The sequence below is a fragment of the Geotrypetes seraphini genome, chromosome 3 (genome assembly GCF_902459505.1).
Source record: "Geotrypetes seraphini chromosome 3, aGeoSer1.1, whole genome shotgun sequence".
Classification (NCBI taxonomy): Eukaryota; Metazoa; Chordata; class Amphibia; order Gymnophiona; family Dermophiidae; genus Geotrypetes; species Geotrypetes seraphini.
Genome location: NC_047086.1, coordinates 79,686,330 through 79,710,942, shown reverse-complemented (window position 1 = coordinate 79,710,942; position 24,613 = coordinate 79,686,330). Strand labels below are relative to the sequence as shown.

General features: G+C 42.9%; 1 protein-coding gene across 2 annotated transcripts in view; it reads left to right on the top strand.

Annotated features, from left to right (window-relative positions):
• The window catches only part of PXDN (peroxidasin), a 419,029-nt gene that overhangs the window by 269,961 nt on the left and 124,455 nt on the right, over nt 1-24,613 (top strand). For both annotated transcript variants that reach the window (XM_033936817.1, XM_033936816.1), the window contains 3 exons: nt 8,871-9,029; nt 12,539-12,651; nt 23,412-23,568. In XM_033936817.1, coding sequence (XP_033792708.1) covers nt 8,871-9,029; nt 12,539-12,651; nt 23,412-23,568 — 429 coding nt within the window. The remainder of the gene's footprint in view (nt 1-8,870; nt 9,030-12,538; nt 12,652-23,411; nt 23,569-24,613) is intronic.

Genomic DNA, 24,613 nt, shown 5'->3' with positions numbered 1-24,613 from the left:
AGCCTCATCCTCCTCAACCTCGGAGGCAACGCCAACAGCACCAACAGGCTCGTCAGCAACAGCCGCCTACCATAAAGCCTGCCCTTCAAACTAAGCCGACGCAGCCCTTTTGACTCCCTTCTCCAGGGCATTGCCAGTCTTCCTCCCTCCTGTCCTCTTCCACAGCCCATAGGAGGTCGACTTCACGTTTTTCTCTCTCGATGGGAAGTAATCACCACCGACCATTGGGTGCTCTCGATCATAGCCCATGGCTACTCCCTAAACTTCCAGACTCCTCCGCCGTTAGGCCTACCAAAAGAGTCTGCTTCCAACAAGTCTCAGTCCCTCCTTCTCGCTCAAGAGGTTCAATCCCTCCTTCTTCTCAACGCCATCGAAGAAGTTCCTCAAGATCAGTGAGGCCAGGGATTTTACTCCCGGTACTTTCTAGTACCCAAAAAGACCAGAGACCTCAGACCAATATTAGATCTCAGAGATCTCAACAAATGTTTGGTCAAGGAGAAGTTCAAAATGCTATCTCTTGCCACCCTATACCCTCTTCTCTCTCAGGACGACTGGCTATGCTCCCTCGATCTCAAAGAGGCGTACACACACATTCCTATCCATCTGACGTCCAGGCAATATCTACGCTTTCTCATCAACCAACATCATTATCAGTACAAGGTGTTACCCTTCGGCCTGGCCTCCTCTCCCAGGGTATTCACCAAATGTCTGATTGTGGTTGCGGCCTATCTCCGCTCTCACAACTTTCAAGTCTTCCCTTATCTGGACGACTGGCTAATCAAGGCTCATTCTCCTCAGGCGGTTCAGCTTGCCACCAATCAGACCATTCACTTCCTTCGACTGTTGGGGTTCGAAATCAATCTACCCAAGTCGCACCTCATTCCAACTCAGCGACTTCAATTCATTGGAGCCATTCTGGACACTATTCGGATGAGGGCGTTTCTTCCACCAAACCGCCTTCACACCATCCTTTATCTCTGTCAACAGGTGTTTCAGCAAACTTCCATCTCTGCGAATCACATGATGGTGCTCTTGGGACACATGGCCTCCACAGTACGTCACACCCTTCGCACGTCTCCACCTGCGTACTCCTCAATGGACCTTAGCGACCCAGTGGTCCCAAGCGACGGATCCTTGTTCACAACACATATCTGTGACCTCGTCTCTTCGACAGTCGCTTCTTTGGTGGTTGACATCCTCAAATCTATCCAGAGGTCTGCTGTTCCATCTACCTCCTCATCAACTAGTCATCACCACGGATTCCTCCCCCTATGCCTGGGGAGCTCACTTGAACGAGTTCCAAACTCAGGGGTTTTGGACTACCCAGGAAAAGAAACACCACATCAATTTTCTGGAACTTCGAGCGATGTTTTATGCCCTCAAGGCATTTCAACATCTCCTCTTCCCTCAAGTACTACTCATTTGCACAGACAATCAAGTCGCGATGTACTACATCAACAAACAGGGAGGGACAGGGCTCCCGCCTGTTGTGTCAGGAAGCTCAAAGGATTTGGTCTTGGGCGACAGCTCGTCACTTATTTCTGAAGGCTGTCTACATTCAAGGGGAACTGAATTCCTTAGCAGACAATCTCAGCAGAATTCTTCAACCTCACGAATGGTCTCTCGATCCCATGACTCTTCAGTCCATTTTCACTCAATGGGGCACTCCTCAAGTGGACCTTTTTGCAGCTCCCCACAACCATCAACTGCCCCTGTTTTGCTCCAGACTCTACTCTCCTCACCGTCTGGCACCCAATGCATTTCTCCTGGATTGGACCAGTCTCTTCCTATATGCATTTCCCCCTCTACCGCTCCTGCTGCGGACATTGTTCAAGCTCAAGAGGGAACGGGCCACCATGATTCTCATCGCTCCACGGTGGCCCAGGCAACATTGGTTCTCCCTTCTACTTCAACTCAGTTCCAGGGAACCCATACCTCTTCCACTGTTTCCTTCTCTGCTTACTCAGCATCAACAGTCCCTTCTGCATCCCAACCTGCAGTCTCTGCACCTGACAGCTTCGGCTCATTCACTCCTTTCTCAGCCTGTCCGTTCTATCATTGATGCTTCCAGGAAACCGGCCACTCTCCAGTGTTATCAACAGAAGTGGTCTCGATTTTCTTCCTAGTGCCTCTTACATCACCATAATCCCATGTCTCTTGCAGTGGGACTAGTGTTGGACTATCTTCTTTCCTTGTCTGACTCTGGCCTTAAATCTACTTCGATCAGAGTTCACCTTAGTGCAATTGCTGCTTTTCATGAGCCGGTACATGGAAAACCCCTCTCGGCTCATCCTTTGGTTTCTAGGTTCATGAGGGGCCTTTTCAATGTGAAACCACCTCTTAGGCCCCCTCCGGTGGTCTGGGATCTCAATGTGGTTCTTTCTGCTTTAATGAAGCCTCCTTTCGAACCTTTGGCCACAGCGCATTTCACATTTCTTACTTGGAAAGTGGTCTTCCTTATAGCTCTCACTTCTGCCAGGAGGGTCAGTGAGCTGCATGCACTAGTGGCCGACCCACCTTTCACGGTTTTTCACCATGATAAGGTGGTCCTCCATACACATCCAAAGTTCCTCCCTAAGGTTGTGTCTGACTTTCATCTTAACCAATCCATTGTCCTACCTGTATTTTTTCCAAAGCCTCATTCTAATCCAGGTGAACAGGCTTTGCATACCTTGGATTGTAAACGTGCTCTGGCTTACTATCTTGAACGCACCAAACCTCACAGATCATCTCCTCAACTGTTTTTGTCCTTTGATCCTAACAAGTTGGGTCATCCTGTATCTAAACGCACCCTGTCCAATTGGCTTGCTGCTTGCGTTTCATTCTGTTACGCTCAGTCGGGCCTGACACTGGAAGGTTCTGTCATGGGCCACAAGATTAGAGCTATGGCAGCGTCTGTAGCTTTCCTCCGTTCCACTTCCATTGAGGAAATCTGCAAGGCTGCTACTTGGTCCTCAGTTCATACTTTTACATCTCACTATTGTCTGGATGCATTCTCCAGACGGGATGGACATTTCGGCCAATCTGTTTTACAAAATTTGTTTTCCTAATGGCCAACCTTCCCTCCGTCCCTCTTTTTGTTAGCTTGGAGGTCACCCATCAGTCAAGAATATGCTGCCTGCTTGTCCTGGGATAAAGCACAGTTACTTACCGTAACGGGTGTTATCCAGGGACAGCAGGCAGATATTCTTGCGTCCCTCCCACCTCCCCGAGTTGGCTTCTTAGCTGGCTTATCCTAACTGGGGACCGCTCGCCTTCGTCGGGCGGGAAGGCACTTGCGCACGCGCAGTGCGGCCTAACTAGAACTTTCTAAGTTCTTAGAGTGCAATCACTCTAAAATTGTCCGTACCGGGGCTCCGTCGGTGCCGTCACCCATAAGTCAAGAATATCTGCCTGCTGTCCCTGGATAACACCCGTTACGGTAAGTAACTGTGCTTTACCGTATTTTTCGCTCCATAAGGCGCACCTGACCATAAGATGAACCCTAGATTTAGAGGAGTAAAACAAGAAAAAAACATTCTGAACCTAACCCCACACTCCTTGCCAAGTTCTACACCCTGTCCCCCCTCCCTGCCAAGTTCTTTACTCTGTCCCCCCTCTGGTGGTCTAGTGGTAGGACAGGACAGGGTCTTATAGAGCTAAAACCCATAGGCAGCATAGGCACCCCCCGTAGGCAGCACATTTTTTTTAAGGCCGCGCTCCTGCCTGTCTCCCTCGCTGGACGACTGTTCTTCTGTTCGGGCAGAGCTGCGCAGATTGCAGGCGCGAGCTGTTCATGTTGCTGCCTGGTCCAGCACCACTCCCTGAATGGCTGCCATCCTGGGCCCAGTACAGCTGTGTGTTCAGTACAAAAAGTACATATCTGTTTTCATTTCTCTTGCTGTGTTTAATTTCTTAGGTTTCCTGTTCTCTATTTGGTAAAGGTCTGTGTGTGAAGAAATATAAAGTTGTTTTTTATGTGTGGTAGTAATGGCAGGAAGGGAGATTAGAGAGAGGGGCTGCAGGGGACCCCTCCTTAATTTCTGCCCTGGGCATGTATAAAATTGGTCCTGCATGTTTCAGTCCCGTCCTAGTGCAGCAACAGTTCTGGGGCATTTATTAGAGTTGGCATTCTATAGGAGCCAGAGTACTTTTTTTTTCTCTATGCGGAAGCACTTCTGGGTTGCGGACCCGTGACCATCCCCCACAGCCGGCACACAATGCCCCAAGGGGTCTGGATTAATCTTGTATTTTGCGTCTTTCCCAGACCCGTTCCCTCCTGTGCTTGGTGAACATAATTTTTTAATTTACCGGTAACTTTTTGCACTGCTCACTCTGGTGATATAACAGGAAGTCATGCTTCCACTTTGACTCCACGGCCTTTACCGTACCACATAACCATAAGAGTGCAACTACAGAGTGTTCACGTGGTGCTTGTGGTATTTTGTTTTCCTGTGAAGAGCATGGAGAAGGTGAAGACAGTAGCTGAGGTCTGCGGTCTGTGCCTGGTGGCGCCGAGCTGCTACACTTGTTCTCATTGCAACGTGTGCTTCTGCTCCCTGCCTTGTTACCGCAGCTGTTCCAAAGCCTTTTACCGCCAGGCCGTGTTGGAGGAGCTGCGCCGCCGCTGCTGCACCTTTGCAGATGGAACGATGCGGGACATCCTGCTTTGGGACTGACAGAGCCAGTGCTTTGCGGGATCCCAAGAGGAAGAAGGCCGCTCTGCCAGAACAGAACAGCCGTCCAGTGAGGGAGATTGCTCAGGAGCGCAGAAAGCTCCAAAGGACTTTAAAAAAAAAAAAAAAGATACCGGGGGCAGGATGTAGTCACTCTATAAGATGCACCCTTATTTCCACTGACTTTTTTGGGGGGGAAAAGTATGTCTTATGGAGGGAAAAATATGGCAATTTTCCATTAACTTAAGTGTTCACATCCATATTGGAAGTTATAGATAGAAAAAAATTGTATTCTGGCCCTTGAAGAAAGAAAATAAGTTTCCCCAAGGGGAAAAAAAAATGCAGTGACCTTCATAAACAAGTAATGAAAATGAAGTTAGTTTTCAAATTGGTTAGCTACCTGACTTTGAAGATGGCTAAATTAGCACTTTTGAAAATTGAGTTAGGTTGAGCACATTAATTTAAGGTTTCATAGGACACCTAATTTAGGTGATCAAAAAGAATGTGTCTAGAATTTTCTTTTTAATGCTAAAAGAGGTCAAGCATTAAATATTAGATTCCATGTTGATAGTTACTCTATACTAGTCAGATTGTGAGCCCTCTGGGACAGATAGGGAGAAATACTTGAGTATCTGAATGTAAACTACAAAGGCTATAACAGAGGTTCTCGACACGCAGTACACGTACCATTGTCAGGGAGTATGCAGCATCAGCGCTGTATGTCTCCCAACTTCCTTCTGCCATTGCGTATCTCCCAACTTCTTTGTCTTCTCTCCCCAGACTCCCCTGGACCAGCAGCTGCAGCTCACTGTGTGCTTTTAACTTCTACATACAGCTGCCACTAGCATTAGTTTAGCCAGTGATTCCATTAGGCAGCCTTGGGCCCTTTGCTAGGCTGGCCCACCTCCGATAAAAGAGGAAGTTGTATTATTGGAGGCAGGCAGGCCTGGCACAAGCCCCAAGGCTGCCTGATGGAACCATCACATAGCAGCAGCTGTGTGTGGAAGTTAAAAGCACACAGTTGTCGCTAAGGAGAGGAGAGGTACTGCTGGACAGGGGAGGAGGGAAAGGGAAGGAAGACAAGGTACTGCTGGACATGGGGGTAGCGGAGGGAAAAGGAAGGGAGAAGGGGTACTATTGAACATGGGGAAGGGGGAGGAGGGAAGGGAAAAGGGGTACTGCTGGACATGGGGAGAGGAAGAGGTGCTGCTGGACAGGGGAGGAAGGGAGAAGAGGTACTTCTGGACATCGGGAGGAGGGAAAGGGAAGGGAGAAGGAGTACTGCTGGACATGGGGAACATGGAGGAGGGAAAGGGAAGAGAGAAGGGGTACTGCTGGACATGGGGAGAGGGAGAGATGCTGCTGGACAGGAGGAGGGAAAGGGAAGGGAAAAGAGGTACTGCTGGATGTACAAATAGAGGTGCTGCTGGACCTGGCAGAAGGGGAAGGGAAGGGAAAGGTGCTGCTGGACTAGAAGGAGTAGGTAAAGGAAAGGTGCTGCATGCTGGTGGGGAGGGTGAGATGGTGCATGGGGAGAGAGCATATTAGTTGTGAGTGGAGTTGGGGGAAGGAAGGAAAATTGTTGCAGAAGGAGTGAGAGAGGGATAAATAGTGCATGGGGAGAGAACATGTTAGTTGTGAGAGAGGTTGGGGAGAGATGGACTGGGTGGTGGGAAGCAGGGATGTCACACTTGAGGGAAGGGTCAAGGAAGAAGAGAGAAAGCATGCAGGAGGCAGAAAGTGTTGGACTCATGGAGATGGAGAGATGGATGGGGAGGGCAGAAAGAAAGGAAGGAGAAATGTCACAGGGGGAAGGGGGCGAGGGCAGAGAGTGAAAAGTTAGACTTGTGGAGGGAGAGAGAGAGAAGCTGGTTGTGGGAGGGAATGAAGACTGTTGGAAAGGAAGCATGCAGGAAGAAGAGCAAAAGAAATGTTGGGCTGGTGGAAATGAGAGAGATATGTTGGACTGGGAGGGAGGCCAGAAAGGAGTAAGGGATGAGGATTCTGGACTGCAGGGGACAGAAAGGAGGGAGAGAAAAATGTTACAATGGGGAGAGGAGAAATGCCAGACTAGGGAAGGAGGGGAGTCTGGTAGTACTATAGAAATAATAATAATAATAGTAGTAGTAGAGAGAGAGATGCTTTCTGTGGGTAGGAGAGGAGAGAGATGTTGGACCACTGGGAAAAGGGAGGGAAGGAGAGAGAGATAGGAAGGGAAGACAAGGAAAAGTAGATTTTGAGAAGAAAGCAGAAATTTTTTTTAAAAAAGTTGAATGTTAAAAGCTAATGCTAAAGATAGATGCAGGGAAGAAAGTGACGAAGGAGAGAAAAACAGTCAATGGATAAGAAGGCCCTGGAAACACAGTTAAGAGCACAGACAAGGAAGTGCAACCAGAGACTGGGAAAAAATGATTCATAAGAACTTAAGAAATGCCTTCACCGGACCAGACCGAGGTCCATCCTGTCCGGCGATCCGCACACGCGACGGCCCATTTAGGTACTCCTTTTTGGAGACCGGGATTCCCCGTATTCCTCAATACAATTTGCCAGAAAGTGTGCATCCAACTTGCGCTTGAAACTCGGAACAGTAGTTTCCGCCACAACTTCCTCCGGGAGAGCATTCCAAGCTCCAACTACTCGCTGTGTGAAACAGAACTTCCTAACATTTGTCCTAAACCTGCTGCCACTCAGTTTCAGGCTATGACCCCGTGTGCATGTCACCTCCGAAAATGTTAGTAATGCTGTTTCCTGGTTTATTTTATCAAATCCTTTTAATATTTTAAAGGTCTCTATCAAATCCCCTCTCAATCTTCTCTTTTCGAGGGTGAATAGTCCCAGACAATAAAGATAGGGAAAATAATTTTATTTTCCAATATAGTGATTGAAATGTATCAGTTTTGAGAACTTTATTTGCTGTATATATTGTGTATATATGAAAAATGAATGGAAGAAATTGCATTACAATTAGTAATGGGGCCTGGGTCTGGAGTTGAGCTTGGGCGGTTGATGGTTGGGGGGTACTCAGTTGATATTTATTAGACTTAGGGGGTACTTGGCTTGAAGAAGTTGAAAAACACTGATCTTTAAATACCAAAATAAATATAAATAAATTTTTATTTGCTTTTTGGAATCCTGCCAGGTGGTTCATAGACAACGGCGCGAAAGACAAAAGCGCGCGCCGCCGCACCACTCTAAATTACAGTTTTTAGGTGCTCCGACGGGGGGTTTTGTTGGGGAACCCCCCCAGTTTACTTAAGAGACATCGCGCCGGCGTTATGGGGGGTTTGTGGGGTTGTAACCCTCCACATTTTACTGTAAACTGAACTTTTTCCCTAAAAACAGGGAAAAAGTTAAGTTTTCAGTAAAATGTGGGGGGTTACAACCCCCCACACCCCCCATAACGCCGGCGCGATGTCTATTAAGTAAACTGGGGGGGTTCCCCAACAAAACCCCCCATCGGAGCACCTAAAAACTGTAATTTAGAGCGGCGCGGCGGCGCGCCCTGCTCTCAATTGTCTGGGCGCGCCTTTGTCCCGGCGCGCTTTTGACCTGACACCCTGCCAGGTACTTGAGACCTAGATTGGCTACTGTTGGAAACAGGATACAGACTTGATGGACTTTTGGGAATGACCCCATGTGGCATTTCTTAGTGTTCTTTTATATTCAGTGCTTGGCATTCAACTTAACTGCTCATATTTAGGAAAGTTAATTGCAGAGATATACTGTAGCTTGGTCCAAAATGCACCATTTAGGCTGTCAAATTTGGACCATGTTCATTAGATGCCTAGATAGACAGATATTTTAATCACTTATTCAAATAGATATTTTTTTCCACATTTTGGCTTCTATGTAGTAAGCTGTGTTCACATGTTGTATTGGCAAAATATTACACACTAATCTGCGTAGAAATGCATATAAATAGCTTATTATGAAAAAATACAATACAAAATGCACTAACAATAGCAAGAGAAGTTAGCTGCTCCTCTGAAGGTATAGTTAAGATTGTGTTCTGAAATATTGGCTTGTGAAGGAGAGTGGTTGTCATTAAAGTATGTCTTTCGGCTTGAAGGTCTGATCTTGTCTGCTCTTTTTTGTATCCATCTTGGTTTGCTTCTGTTTGTGTAGATAAAACAGATGTAACATATGAACTTCTATTTATTGAATACCTTTTTGTGCAGAGTCTTGAGTAATGAATAACTCATTGCTGTCTTTTAGGTAGCCAGCTGTCTGTAGACAGAAGGCATCTAGTTCTATCAACAGGGACTTTAAGGATATCCAGAGTTGCTTTGCATGACCAAGGCCAATATGAATGCCAAGCTGTCAACATTGTAGGATCTCAAAGGAGTTCTGTTCTTCTAACAGTGCAGCCCAGAGGTATGTTGTTGCAAAATGATGTATAATTGTGTGATTTTAGGTCGCTGTAGCTATGGTTTGTTTTGTTTTAGCCATTTTGGGCCAGATTCTGTATAGAATGCCTACATTAGACGCCTTAATAAAGGACGCCTAGCAACGTCTAACTTTGGAATCTGCACGCAATTTTATTGTTAATTGGCTTAATTGATGTGATAATTGATCATACCAGTTTTTGGCCAATCAAACATTTAAGAGTTTGGCACCAGATTCTTAGTACACCTAGCTACGCCAAGATTGAATCAAAAGTATAATGAATAAAAAAGTAAAGCAAAAAAATGTGTGTCATACTTTTGACTCAAGCACCACAGTAGCAAGGCTGAGAATATTTGTGTCATATATATTTCTCTATTAAGATACAGACTTCAGAGGCAGGCCATATGGCCATTAAATTAGGCCAAGTAAAACCTGGTCTAATGTACTAGAGCCTATCTCTAGGATGCCCAAGCACACCTAGGCACTGCTGGGTGAGATTCTATAAGTGGCGCCTAACGTTTGATTGACACCTGCATTGAGCAGCATCTACAATGCAGGCACACTTAGGTGCCATTTATGGAATCTGGCCCTTTGTGTCAGCTATTTTATATTTTTTTTGTTGTGTGCTTAAAGCTTAAGTAAGCTGCTTTACATTGTTTGGTTTTGTTGGACTCATAACTTGGGCAGAAAACATGCTTTGTTAAAAAATTCGACATAGTGCCTTGTTCGAGAACAAATGATTTGAAGAAAAGCATGTATGCTTTAATTTATGCTTTCAAAATTATAGCATAAAAATCTTCAGATCATCACAAATTAACTTGGGGCTCCTTTTACAAAGGTGCGCTAGCGTTTCTAGCGCATGCGCCAGATTAGCGCGCACAAGCCGAAAAATCACCGCCTGCTTAAAAGGCTAGCACATGCAGCAATGTAGCGCGCGCTATTCCGCGCGTTAAGGCCCTAACGCACCTTTGTAAAAGGAGCCCTTGGTTTAGCTTTCAGCTCAGAATGATTTCTTCAATGTACAAATATTACATTACATTAGTGATTTTTATTCCGCTTGTACCTTGCGGTTCAAAGCGGATTACATAAGAAGAGAACTGGACATTTCCAGGAGGGTACATGACATTGGAGAATATAGATTGAGGGTATAGACTTAATAACAGAATGAGAGTATAGACATAATAACATTGGAAGATAAATCAGGTTACATTACATTACATAGCAAGTTGTCTGTTTCCATACGTTGTTAGATAGTCGGTTTCGGCAGGATGATTTAGGTTTCAGGTAGCTTCCTTGGCATTTATTTTTTAATTTTGCTCACTTTGAGAAGCTTGAGTCCTGTGTATTCCTGAAGATTGTAAAGAATTTAAAATATCTACTGTTTCAGAGTAATGTTTTTTTACACCGTAGATCCCATAAATAAATACAATAAATAGTTCAATATAATGGGGGGTTTGTTTACAATGCAGTCAAGGGTTAGACATCCCACCTTTTTTATAATCTAATCTAATCTAATCCTTAGGTTTCTATACCGCATCATCTCCACGTTCGTAGAGCATTCATTGCCAGTTGCTATATGTAGGACTGAACAAGACAAATAGAATATATCAGGCATTGTTTTTTGTATGTTTTTAGTTATTTTATGAATGTTGCTATTTGTAAGCCTAGATGTAATAGGCGGTTGAGAAATTTGTTAAATATAATTACATTGAAGCTGTTAATTTGGAAACTATTTGCAATTTGCATTTACATGTTCATCGCACATGTTCATGGAAAACCAATTTTAGAAAACTAGAATTTAAAAGCACACATCTTGAGTACATGGATATTGCAAGGAGGCATGGTCTAGTCATGTTTTCGGCAAAAAAATATATATATATGTATGCCCCTTTCAAAAGAGAAATAAACTAGAGGCTGACCGAGTTTTAGCTTCAATGCTGAAGCAGTCTCAAAATTCAGATTCTGTAGTGATTCAGTTTCAGCCAAAAGTGCATTTTTGGCTAAAACCAAAACTCCCCTTCCTCCTTCAAAAACAATGACCATTCTCTGTCCACCTTTCTACCACCTGTAGGTCTCTCCAGGCACTCCTCACCATACTTGCTCTGCTTTGAAAATGGCTGCCGCAATTTGAATGAATTGTTCTTTCACACTGATAGGGGGGTCACTGTTCAAAGAGATTTAACCAGACAGAAACAGCTTCTGGCTGGTAAATTGCTTGTTCAGGGCTAACCAGTCAAATTCAGCATCACTTAATTTATTAGCACTGCTGTAAATTTCCAGTTCCAACACAAAACCAGATGTTTCAGGAGCATTCTGGGGGTGGAGTCAGCACTTAGCTGGTTAAATGCTGGTACTCAGCACATAAGTGGCCAAGGTAACTGTATAAACAGAACTGCATATAAGTTAAGTATTATCTATACAGTATGTAGTTCACCATAGCCGATTAAGTGCTGAATATCACACTTAGCCATCTATGTTTTCACCAGCTCCATAAAACCAGAGATTCATTGCCGGATCATGGACACATCATGGTACTGAATTTCCAAGTATGAAGCCAGTGGCAGCCAGTAAATCACTGAGCATTTTTACCATGAATGTGTTTTTCTACAGCCCCATAGGGCTTGCTCACATGGTTAAAAAAATAAAAAAAGAAAGTGGTTACCACATGCCCATCTCTACCTCCCTCCCCACCCTGCCATATTCATACCTTTTAGCTCTTAGTCCTCGCCGCCAATCTTCAGAGGCCAGCTCTTGGGCTTTTCCTGTGTTAGAGTCCCTCCCTTATGATGCATAACCATACAAAGAAAAAAAACCAGCATATTAAAAGTCCTTTAGAGAAATGGCGTGGCAGCCATATTAGTCTACTCGTAAAGATAATATGTAGAAATAAAACAAAAACAATTCAGGTGATACCTTTTTTATTGGACTCACTAGAGCATGGTTAGATTAGTTTCAAAGGTAATTCTCTATCTGAAGGATTACCTTTGAAAGCAGATCAATAAAAAAGGTACCACCTGGATTCTTTTTGTTTTGTATTATTTATTTTATTTATACATATTATCTTTAAAAGTCCTTTCCAAATTAAAGTCCCTTGCAGAAGGACATGACCCAGATATAGGCAAGATGTTCAATTAGGGCAAAGTATAAGCAAAATTGTAAAATATGTGCATAGGTTACAAAAATATGCCAGTTGCTATACTTCAGTCTTGAATATTTACTTCAGGTCCCAAGTGAATTTACACAGCAGCATCTTAACCACAATTTCAACTGCATTTATGCTGATATTTTATAAATAATGCTTTACTGTAAGGATGGTGTTAGTTAGCAAAGTGGTGATTTGCATTTCCTTATGCTTTTGTAACTTGATCCTATGATCTATGCAGCCTGTTCTTACGCTCGATCAGGTCTGATATGCATTCTTATACATTTGTATTGCAGTACTTTTTGGAAGCCGAATTGTATTTTCACTGATTTAATTATGACAACTTTTGTTTTAGTTACCCCTGTGTTTGCCACTTTTCCAAATGACATGACAGTAGAAATTGGCAGGGATATCCAGATTCCTTGCAGTGCTCAGGGAGAGCCTGAGCCAATAATAACATGGAATAAGGTAATCTATTTTGTGATATTCTTATGAATTGCACTAATGTTTTCAATAACTTCACAAGTAATAAATCAGGCTTTTATTAGTTTGGAGGTTCACCTACTTAACAAGAAAGCCTAATAAACCTCTGTGTTCACTATAACAATATTATTTTCAAAATCACTGCTCTAATTAAAAGCAGGGGTGGGCAGTGCTTAAAAAAATGCAATCACAATTAATTGTGCGATTAAAAAATTTTAATTGCATAATTAATCTTGCTTAATCAGAGCATATGAAGGTAAAATAAGAAGTTGTGTCAGGGAGGGGCAGGATACAGCAGGGGGAAGGATTTCAGGTCAGCCACAGATATTGAGTGGGAATTGCTGCCTCTGCTGGTGACTCTGTGAAGAGCCAGGCCAGTTAGGGTTTAAATTTGGAGAGATGGGGGAAGAAATGCCAGACCGTGGGATAAGCAAGAGGAGAGAAAGCAATGCTGGATAACAGGGTAGTTAAAATATTTTGGTCAGAATTAAACCAAAATGTAATCATAGTTAAAAAATTTTAACAAATTAATAGCATACTAGTGGGAAAATGCTATAAACAGCGCCTTACTGGCACCTACATTAAGAAGGAAATGCTGTTTTAAATGGAACTTAAATGAAAATTCAAAGCACCTACCAAGCGCCGTAATCACTCCACTGGAGGCGCCTAATAGGCATGGCTAACGCCAGAAGTGACAGGCACCATAAAGCGCTTACATATGTGCGATTCATGTCAAAGGTAGGTGCCAATAATGGTGCTGTTTAGAGAATCTGGCAATAAATGCCTACTCCTAGATAAAACTATATTTTTTAATTTTATTTTTGTGTAGAATTTTAACACCAGTACAACCACAGTATTCAAAAATTTGCATGTATACTTTTCACTCACAAGTTTCTTGGAATTAACTGTACCTGTATTTATACCTTTTCATTTAACGGTCTTTCCCTCATACAAATCAGCAAGTCTTAGAGCAATGTTAAATATATCTCCTAAAGAGGCTTCAGGTTTGATCAAGAGCATGCATCGACTCTTTCATTCTGGTGAAAAATCTTTCCACATCCATAATGTGTCAAACTTTAATCCATTCCTTTTTTGCCAGCCGTCCAGATTTTTTCCAACCTCCAGTAAACCTCTGAGAGTTTTAAAATATTGATTTGTTTTTTATATGCATGCAATTGTAAGTGCTATTAATTGTCTATATCTGTATGTTTATCTGTATGCACTTTTTCTTCAATTTGGAAAATTAATAAAGATTAAAAAAATATATATATATTGATTGACTCTTTAAATATATACAATCTATAATATGTGTCTGTCTTATACTAATCTGCTTCATAATGGTTGGAACCAAATTATAAATGCTAAACAAAATGATGATTTAGCTGAAAAGGATGAATCTTTTTAATGCTATATATGCTAACCAACAATTGCTTACAGTTTTATGCAAATATTTCTTTTATTTATTCATGTTTGTTTTACTTTGCACTCACTGTCCCTGATTCTATAAAATGTGCCTACAATTAGGCGCCTAATTTAATTTTTTCAATTGACTTAATTTGTGCTGATAGTTGAAATCTCCATTTAAAACCGCTTAAAAAATTAATTTACCAATAGGTGCCTTACTCATTATTCATTCAGTTTCTATGCCATTCTCCCAGGGGAGCTCAGAATGGTTTACATGAATTTATGCAGGTACTCAAGCATTTTTCCCTGTCTGTCCCAGCGGGCTCACAATCTATATAATGTACCTGGAGCAATGGGGGGATTAAGTGACTTGCCCAAGGTCACAAAGAACAGTGTGGGTTTGAACCCACAACCTTAGGGTGCTGAGGCTGTAGCTTTAACCACTGCAACACACTCTCCTCTCTAGGCATCTAGCACTTCAATGTAGGCATCTACACTGAGGTGCCTACCGGCATGTAGGCATGGTTTGGGGCAGAATTTGGGCCTGAATTAAGTTAGAAAATCTTGGCTTAATATACCGGTGCCTAAGGTATTTGTGCCTACCAGCACCACTTGGCGTGATTCTACAAACGGCGCCTAACTTTGATTGACATTCAGTAGATGCTGTTTTTCTAGGCACCTTTCAAGTTAGGCACCGTTTATAGAATCCAGCCCTCATTATGTTCTAGACCAGTGTTTTTCAACCTTTTTACACCCGTGGACCTGCAGAAATAAAAATAATTATTTTGTGGACTGGCAAACTACTAGGACTAAAATTTAAAAACCCCGTTTCCGCCCATCTCCGCGAGCTCGGTCCCCGCAAATCATCTGATCCCATCCGCACAAGCCTCAGTTATGATTTTATATTGAATGTATTTTATTAAAGTATAAAAAGAAACAATATTCTGTACAATTGTCTTTTTATAAATACAAATAATATAGTGCAAGGATCAACAAAACCCCTGTCTCCCCTCCCCTTCACATATATCCCCTCTACTATCAAGAAAACTGAACAAGCCAAATTATTACAGAACTAGTGTTTAAGCCCGTTACATTAACGGGTGCTAGTAAAGCCTCCTTCCCTTACATGTCCCCTATTTTCATCCCCAGCTCCAGCTCCAAACCCATTTCCTCCCCCCAGCCCCCTTCTCCCATCTTTCCCTTTCAGCCCCAGCCCCCTTTTCTCCCCAGCAGCATTTCCCTCCCCAACCCACTTCCCTGTACAGTAGCAGCATACCCTCCCCCTCAATTTCCCTGTGCAGCAGCATTTCCCTCCCCCACCCCACTTCCCTGTGCAGCAGCACCTCTTCCATGCTCTCCTGTCCCTCTTCCCTGCTCCCACAGTCCAGCAGCACCTCTTCCATGCTTTCCCTGTCCCTAGAAGACAAACTCACCGAGCAGGTCGGCCGTCCGGTGCCGGGCCACGAAGCAGGCGTCGTCCCCATAGCACATGCCGTCCGCGGAAGAGGAGCAGAGCGCGGGGAAGAGGGAGGGTGAGCCTGTTAGACCGGTTCCTGCACATCTGCCGTGAGGTGAGCCAACCCACCACCATCTTCCACTTTCGACGTCGTGTTCCGGACGCAGTAGCCGGAGAACCAGGCCCCCTACACCCAGGCTCCATTAATATTCAGATGCCATCTCTCTGTCTCGCAGCGGGCTTGCCGGCTCCGGCCAAACAAAGTTCATTTTCTAGTTCAAAGCCGACGCTGCGTCTCCTCTCTCGATCCCTGCCAGAGTCGGAAGTCTTCTCCGACTCTGGTGAGGTTCGATAGAGGAGCTGCAGCGGGGGCTTTGAACAAAAAAATGAACTTTGTGTGGTTGGAGCCGGCAAGCCCGCTGCGAGACAGAGAGATGCGTGGTAAGCGCGCATGCGCACTCTGCTGGCCACGGAACTACAGATCAGGCAACACGGCATTAAGAGTGTGCATGCGCGCTTAGCGTTTTATTATTATAGATGCTTCACAGAAATAGCATGCTAACAGAATACTGCAGTTACACATGGCAGGAATAGTGTTAGGGGAATGCAATTAGGGCAACTACCCCTGATCAGAGAACACCCTAAGCCAGCTGGAAGCTAAAGAAGCACTGCTTGGGCTTTGCAGTTCCCAGTTATGTCTAACACCAGCTCTAGCAGGATATATATTTCAAATCTGATATATTCTAATCACAAAATAGAAATCAAATTATTTTTTCTACCTTTTGTCATCTCTGGTTTCTGCTTTCATCTTCTTTTCACTCTCTTCCTTCCAGCATCTGCCCTCTCGGGCTCTTCAATCCAGCATCTGCCCCTTCCATCCACTGTCTGCCCTCTTCCCCTCTTCTTTCTATGCCCCTCTCCCCTTTCAGTCCAGCCTGTGCCCCCTCTCTCCTTTTTACATGATTCATTCCAGCTTCACTGCTCTCTTCATTTTTATCTCTCCTACACCAGATCTAGCATCGTTGTCCCTCTCTGCTTATTTCTCTGCTGACCCCTTTCTCATGCCTGTCTCTCTCTTACCCTCCTCTAATCTTCCTGCCAGCTGTTTCCTTCCTTTTTTCCTTCTCCCTTCCCTTCTCCGGTCCAGCAGTAACTCTCTTCCCTTCCTCCATTCCCAGCAGCATCTCTCCTTCTCCTTCCCTCCAGGTCCAGTAGCAGCTGCCCCTTTTTTTCCTTTGTCCAGAAGTTTCCCAGACTACTTTCCCTCCTCCCCTCCCAGCAGCATCTCTCCTTCTCCCTCTCTAGTAGCAGCTGTCCCTTTTTTTCCCCTTGCCCAGAAGCTTCCAAGACTCCAATAGTGGCTTTCTCCCCTCCCAGAAGCTCTCCTTACTTCCCAGCGCGGGTCCTTTGTTGGGTTGCGCCGCCTCTGAGGAAAAGGAAGTTGCATCATCAGACTCAGCAAAAGCCCCAAGGTTGCCTTCGTGAATCACTGCGCTGGGAAGTAAAGGAGAGCTGCAGAGAGGGGAGAAAGCCACTGTCGGAGGCTCCCCATGATCTCTCCTGCCCAGCGCGTACCAGCTAAAAATATCTCGTCGATCTTGCCGGCTCTGTGCGGACCGGCAGGAAATTGAACTTAATCAATCTCGCTGGCCCTGCGCAGACTGGCAGAAATTTCCTGCAGACCGACACCGGTCTGCGGACCGGCGGTTGAAGAACGGTGTTCTGGACAAGTTACAACTGACATACAGACAATCCAACATCAGAATAATATAGTGCATTAACTGATGTAGAAAAATTCCATAACATATAACTCACCACAGAACAGTACTTATAATCAAGGCATATGAACATCCTTGATCATATCATCCTTTTCTAAGTGGGACCATTTTCAACTGAATAAATCGTGTCCTCTAAGCTGAGCTGATCTAAAGCTATAGAGAGATGTTTGTCAGTTAAGACCCCCCCTCCCCGTTCACCTGTTTTCTTACAAATGCGTGCAGCCTTACCACCTAGCAATACCAATCTAAGGCAGTGTTTTACAAAACATGCGCCATGGTGAGATTCATGGTGTGCCATGAGACGCCAGCAAGGAGGAGGGGGCACCGACCGACTACTTACAGGATGTGCCTCACGTGGTGAGCGGCACATCCTTTAGTCAGTCATCCTGCGTCGGCGCCTCTCCTCTTTCAGCACCCCCTTCCCCCCCACCCCCCCACGGTATAGTGATAGTCTCAGGGCCCTGTCTGGAGGGTCTCCGCACATGTGCAGATATAGACATGATGATGTAACACATGCGTGTGATGTCCGCACATTTCCGGACGCCCTGTAGTCGTGGCCCTGAGTTTAGTGTGCCACGACTACAAAAAGTTTTCACTTATCTAAGGTATTCATTCCTTGTTTGCAGTTGTGAACAATCTCTGTTTTTCACAATTTTAGCTAGAGCTGATTTTTCAGTACTCAGCTGCTAATATAAAGCATGATGAAAGATTCTGTAAAGCTGTGTTTCACCCAGCAACAATTGCACACACAGCTTGATGTCAGCTGTGTAAAGAAAGCACTTGATTCCACAACTCTGAGTCAAACTCCTCAGAGTGCAGGTAAATTAAATAGCATTGATGATGAGTCTGAAGCTTGAGGAATGCCACATGGTTATGCAAGAGAAATATACATATGTGTTTTCATAAAGGTTACAAGGAATGTGGAGATGATTTTTGAGGTAAATTTTGAGTCTAAGATATTGACGATTGAGAATTGGATGCTATCTTTTAAGTTAAAACTTCCAGAAAACTAAAATTTTCTTTGCAGCTCCATCTAAACTTAGCCAAGATTATCTCCATTTGAATGGAATGGTATATACTATAGCAGTGGTTCCCAACCCTGTCCTGGAGGACCACCAGGCCAATCGGGTTTTCAGGATAGCCCTAATGAATATGCATGGAGGAGATTTGCATGCATGCCACTTCATTATATGCAAATCTCTGTCATGAATATTCATTAGGGCTAGCCTGAAAACCCGATTGGCCTGGTGGTCCTGCAGGCCAGGGTTGGGAACCACTATACTATAGAACTTGTGTTGAAACTTTTGGAGGTATTTTTGATTAAAATATAACAATGCAAAATCAAGTAGTTCGTAAATGATTTTATACTCTATAGAATTTATGCTCCATTTGGAGTTATTTTGAAAAATTCAACTTTTGTGCAGTCTTTGGTACTGTCCGCACTTTGATTCAGAATGCAGCTGTTCACTTAGGGCTCCTTTTACGAAGGTGCGCTAGGGGTTTTACTGCACGTACCAGATTAGCGCACGCTAGCCAAAAATCTAAAGGAGGTGTTAGCGGCTAGCGCACACGGCATTTTAGCGCACGCTATTCCGCGAGTTAAGGCCCTAGCGCGCCTTTGTAAAAGGAGCCCTTCATTTTTAATTTGGGCAGAATTGAACATGGAACGCCATACCTTCGCAAATTACACTAGCTCCCAATGGAAACGTGGGTTTTTTAATTTGGTTGTTTTTGCTACAAAGTGTATGGTTTGCTACCAAATTATCTAATGGATCATTTTATTTTATACTCCCGTATGTTCACAGCGTAATGTCTTTTTTTGCATTTCCGTTGTCCAAAGGCTGTGTTTACAAGATGCATCATGGGTGATTACTTTCTCATCATGCTTCTAACTGGGAATCAGAGTTTCGCCCATTAATACTTACCTCTGTTTCGTGTTTTCATTGTAGAAATTTATTGAAGACTTATTTGTTTCAAACATTTCTTGGGAAGTAATGATGGTTTATTGATAAGTTTTGTTATATTGGTTACGATTTTGTAGCTCACTGTCTTTGTACAGTTTTTCTTATTTGTTATCCGCATAGAACTGGAAGGTTTTGCGGAATAAAAATGAAGTGTTATGTTTAATTAATTAATTGAGTCCTAAAGAAACTTATGAACATGCTTTCTTTTAGAAACAAAGAGGATATTTCAATAGAATTTCCTTTTTAGTTTTTTGAAAACCCTTCTAAAAAACAGCAGTACTAAAATCATAAAGCCTCCAATCACATACCTGACATCAGCCACCCACCAAGTCCCATACTTTACAGATTACCCTGTTCTTGTATCTTTAAAGCAACTGGAGTTGTTCCTGCCCCTTAAGACCCAAGGACTTGATAAAGTTGAAAGGGAAGAAGTAGTGTTTTCACAGTTTTTGTATATTAGTTTGGCTTTGTTGGCAAGCAATTTTTAGTGTGTGCAATTGAAAAAAAAATAAGTGGAGAAAAATACAAAATATATTGAGTCATATGGTAATAGGCAATTAAAGAATTTTTGAATGCATGGTTTGTTTTATTGCAACATGACCAAAAATGTACAAGGGAATACTGAAAGTTTCTCAGCCCAACCAACTTCCAAAATTTTGGGTATTATTTTGCCACTGTAGCTAAAAAGAGTGTTTTATTTTGCAAAGTGCTAATTTGCAGAATCATAATGCTATGTTTTAACATTGTTTCAGATCAGTGATTGAACCATGTCAACGAAAAGTCTGGAATTTTCAAGTGTGGAACTCCGAGCATCATGAAGTTCCTATTCCTGCAGAACAAAACTCCAAAGCAAATCCATGATTGTATGATGCAAGCATTGAGTGACAAATGCCCATCATACTCCACAGTGTAGAAGTGGTATGCAAACTTTCAGCATGGAGATTTTGAGACCGAAGATGCAACAAGGTTTGGGAAGCCTTAAACAGTGTCAACTCCTGAAATTGTTGATCATGTCCATGACCTGATTTTTGTCAGATCAGCAAATTTCAGCTAAAACAATTGCTGAGACACTACAGATATCCAGGGAACATGTTGGGTGTATAATCCACGTGCAGCTCGGTATGCAGACGTTGTCAGCCAAGCAGGTGCCCAAATGTTTGAATGTTGACAAGAAACAAGGCCGTGTGGACCTTTCCAAGTTGATTTTGCAGCATTTTCAGCGAACTGGTGCCAACATTTTGGAACAACTAGTTACTGTTGATGAAACATGATTATACCACTATGATCAAACAACAGTTCATGCAATAATGAAGAGGTGTGGCAGTTGACCTGGTGTCTTTGTGACATTTTGGTGGCTGAGCCACCACACAACCCCAAGGGTCATGTCATTTCGGACACTATGAGCTGATGGATCCTCAACAGCCCTCCACCCCCAAGTGTTCCATTATGAGCGGCATTTGGAGTTGCTAATCTCTTTCTGAACCCTTGAAAGGGTCTCTGGGAAGAGGAATTGGAAGAGAGCTGGTAGAATCTGAGAAGAACAAAAATTGCCTCTGTCTCCCCCGGTGAAACGTCAAGCTCTGCTGTATGATAAAGATTTGGGATGGCAGCATCCAAGTTCTCCAAGGACAAAGACATTCAAGACTCAAAAGTTAGCAGGAAAGGTCATGGCAACAGTGTTATGGGATTAGGAATGTGTTGTAATGACTGTAACTTGCCGTGCTGATTAAAGGAAGCATTCAAATAAAAAATGGAGAGGGAAGCTGTGGAAAGGAGTTTGCTTTTTGCAAGACAATGCACCTACTCACAAGGCTGGCGAAACGATGGATGTTTTGATGCAGTTGGGGTTTCAGTGCATAGAAATCCACCCTACTCACCAGATCTTGCTCCATCTGGCTATTTTCTGTTTCCAAACCTTAAAGAGTTTGAAAGGGCAACAATTTTCAAGTGATTCAGAGGTGATTGCAGCAGCGGAGCAGTATTTCAGTGACCAGACATCAGAGTGTTTTTGGAAGGGTTACAGAAACTTCAGATACAATGTGCCAAGTGTGTTGAACTTAGGGTGAATATATGGAATAACTGGAAAGTTTCATGGCTCCACATCATTCCCTTGGTTGGGTTGAGATCTTTTCAGCAACCCCTCATATATTAATTAAAATGTTTTAAATAGGATTGTGTATTCTGAAGCAGAGATTATTATCTGCTTGTAAATTCTCTCCATACCAATTAACTCTCTTGTAATGTTTCCAAGGAATAAAATGGTAAAAAATGAAGATAAAATAAGAAATAATATTCTATGGCATTTACAATATTTTTATTGTCATCTAACTGTTGGAAAAAATGTTGCCCCACTGGGGCTTTACTAGATGTTTGTAGTCTGTATATTCTACAAAAAAAGGAGACTTTTTTACTCTTGTTTTTGACATTGTTAGTGAACAAAATGTTTGATCAAAGAGTGATGCCAGATGATTTGATGATTGGTACTGTGCACCCAGTGACAAAAATCCCATTCTGGGAATTTATATCTTAAATGATCTTATGCCCATCTCTTGGTTACCTATGTTTGCTAAAGTGGTGGAAACTATAGTTTATCACTGGAAGACCACTTAATTTTACATTCTTTGTTGGGTTCATCACAGCATGGATTCCATAGAGCAAACAGGGCTCCTTTTACTAAGCTGTGATAGCGTTTTTAGCATGCGCTAAACCCGCGCTATATGGCAAGAACCAATGTTAGCTCAATGCTGGCGTTAGCATCTAGCGCACGCACCAAAACCGCTGTCGCAGCTTAGTAAAAGGAGCCCACAGTGTGGAGACCTTGTTAGCAACAACTCTGATTAGGTGTGGAAAAGGTTTGACAATCACATCAGCTAGCTGATGGTCTTTTGGGACTTGATTTAGCAGCTTTTGGTACAGTTAACCATCAATATTGTTACACCATCTCCGGGCTTGTGGGCTGTGTGGTAAAGTGTTTGGTTCTGATTTTTTATGCAGAATCACAAGCAAATTGTTAGTTTTAATCAAGGAGCTTCTTCATGTAGACCATTGAGAACAGGAGTTCCCTAAGGATCCTCGTTTAATTTGTATCTGCAGCCTTCGGGAAGGTTTTGAGCTCCCTGGGTGTATCATTCCGCATTTTAAGTTTCAAGTTTATGTAGGATTTGATATACCGCTTTTATAAGCAAAGCGGTTTCCAATTTATACAAAGTATTAAAAAACGTTAAAAAATATATAAAATAGTGGGGAACAAATTCACAGATGACATTCAGTTTTTCTTTCCGCTCCAATCTTTATCCCAGATGGGATTTTGCAGTTACAGAATTTCTTTGAAATTATCTCGAAATGGTTAACTGACAATGGCTTGATCTTGAATGTTCAGAAAACTGAACTGTTGGTTTTGTCTTCTGATCCTTTGATGACATTGCCAGAGTCAGTGTCCTTACTTGGGACTGTTGTGAAGATAAAACAGCAAGTACACAATTTGGGTATTGCACTAGACTCTAATTTAAATTTCCAACCATAGATTCATTCTGTGATTCAAAATTTGTTTTTCATACTTCAGTTGTTGAGCAAACTGAAACCTTTAATTTCAAAGTCTGACTTTCAACAGATGCTGCAAACCAGAGATAATTTAAAATATTATCTTCCAGGCCATATTTTATGTTCAGGAACAGCTGACGACTTAGTGACTCCTCAGTATCAGCACTGGAGATTAAACAAAACATGGACTAATACCTTTTCAATAGCTGGGCCTTATGAATGGAACAAACTGCCTGTTGATTTAAAGAAGTAGACTGACTTATTTACATTTAAGAAACAGTCGTGATGGTACTTAAAAACATAAGAATTGTCATACTGGGACAGACTGAAGGTCCATCAAGCCCAGCATCCTGTTTACAACAGTGGCCTCAATATTTGAGGCATTTGCTTCATTTTGACTGTTTTTTTTATATATGAAACTGTTCTGGATTATTATAAGGAAACACAATGGAGCATTTGTATACTTGCATTTAGTTATGTTTTTGTTTTAGTGTGTCAGATTTTTTTTTAATTTTGTATATGTAAGATTGTTCTCTGCTCTGGATAAGGGCGGGATATAAATAATAATAAACTATAAACTATAGATGTCTGCATTTGTTGCAGGATGGGATTCAAGTAACAGAAAGTGGAAAGTTTCACATCAGCTCTGAAGGATTTCTGGCAATTCGTGATGTTGGACCTGCAGATCAAGGCCGTTATGAGTGTGTTGCCCGGAATACAATAGGATACTCTTCAGTTAGCATGGTGCTAAATGTCTTTGGTAAGGACAAAATGTTTTCATTGAGGGTAGTTTTTATAAAAGAATTTTGAGAGGGTGTTCTATGGCTAGTTTATTCAAAGCCACCATGGTCTATCTCAGCAAGGGGGATCCAAATTATCCAGTACTTTTGGTAGTTAAGGTTTGTTCTTTTGCAAAGACATAGGATTCTGTACTGAAGCTGTTGTCCTCCTTTAATCACAAGCTTTGCAGAAGGATGTCACTCAAATCTCTCAGCTCCTCTCCTTCAGCAGTAAAATAGCTCCCTCTTCAGTTTTTTCTTTTGCAAGTGAACTGGGGTATGTTCTGATCTGCTGTGCTTTCTTTTTTATTTTTGGGTATTTTAGCTTATCAGTTTCCTTTTTCCTGCATAGCTTTGGTGCTCAAAGGTTCTCTTCTTTGGTTTACTTCGCTGGGGAAAGAGCTGGCAGGCTGCTGCTCACAGGCCAATCTCTTGGAATACCTGTGGAGCCATCCTGCCTTGTCGTCCATCGAGAGCTTGGGGCCCATTCACCTGCTAATTTATCAAAGACTTGAGCGGGCTCCTGTGTAATAATCCTCTGGGTATTGAGGATCTGACTGTGAATTTTCTCCCCCTGATGCGCCAAATGGATTTCTGGGATTTGGAGTCCTTGGATAGTGTCTGCCTGACTGGCAGCCAAAAGAATTCCATTGGTAGATTGGACCCCAGCAGTTTCTGAGACAGAAATCCTTTCTCTGATGGATGAGCACCAGAAGTCACAGTGAGTTCACTCATTATTCACTTTGGGGATAATCAGGGGAGATCTAAAAAAAGGTAGATCTGAGGGTTTCTGGGGTTAGAGTTAGGTGTTTTGGAAGTGGGGGAACCTTTTTCAACATTTTTTTGCTTTTCAGAAAGGTTGCCTCATGCCATTTTTGGTGTGATTTTACTGGCTTTGGCCATCTTGGATTTGTATTAATCTTTTTTTTTTTCAAAGGCTTCTTTTTGCCTCAAAACCCCTTGTTTTGCTCAGGGATTATCTGAAATGGATTCCCCAAGACAATCTGCCCCGTTTCATGCCTTCTT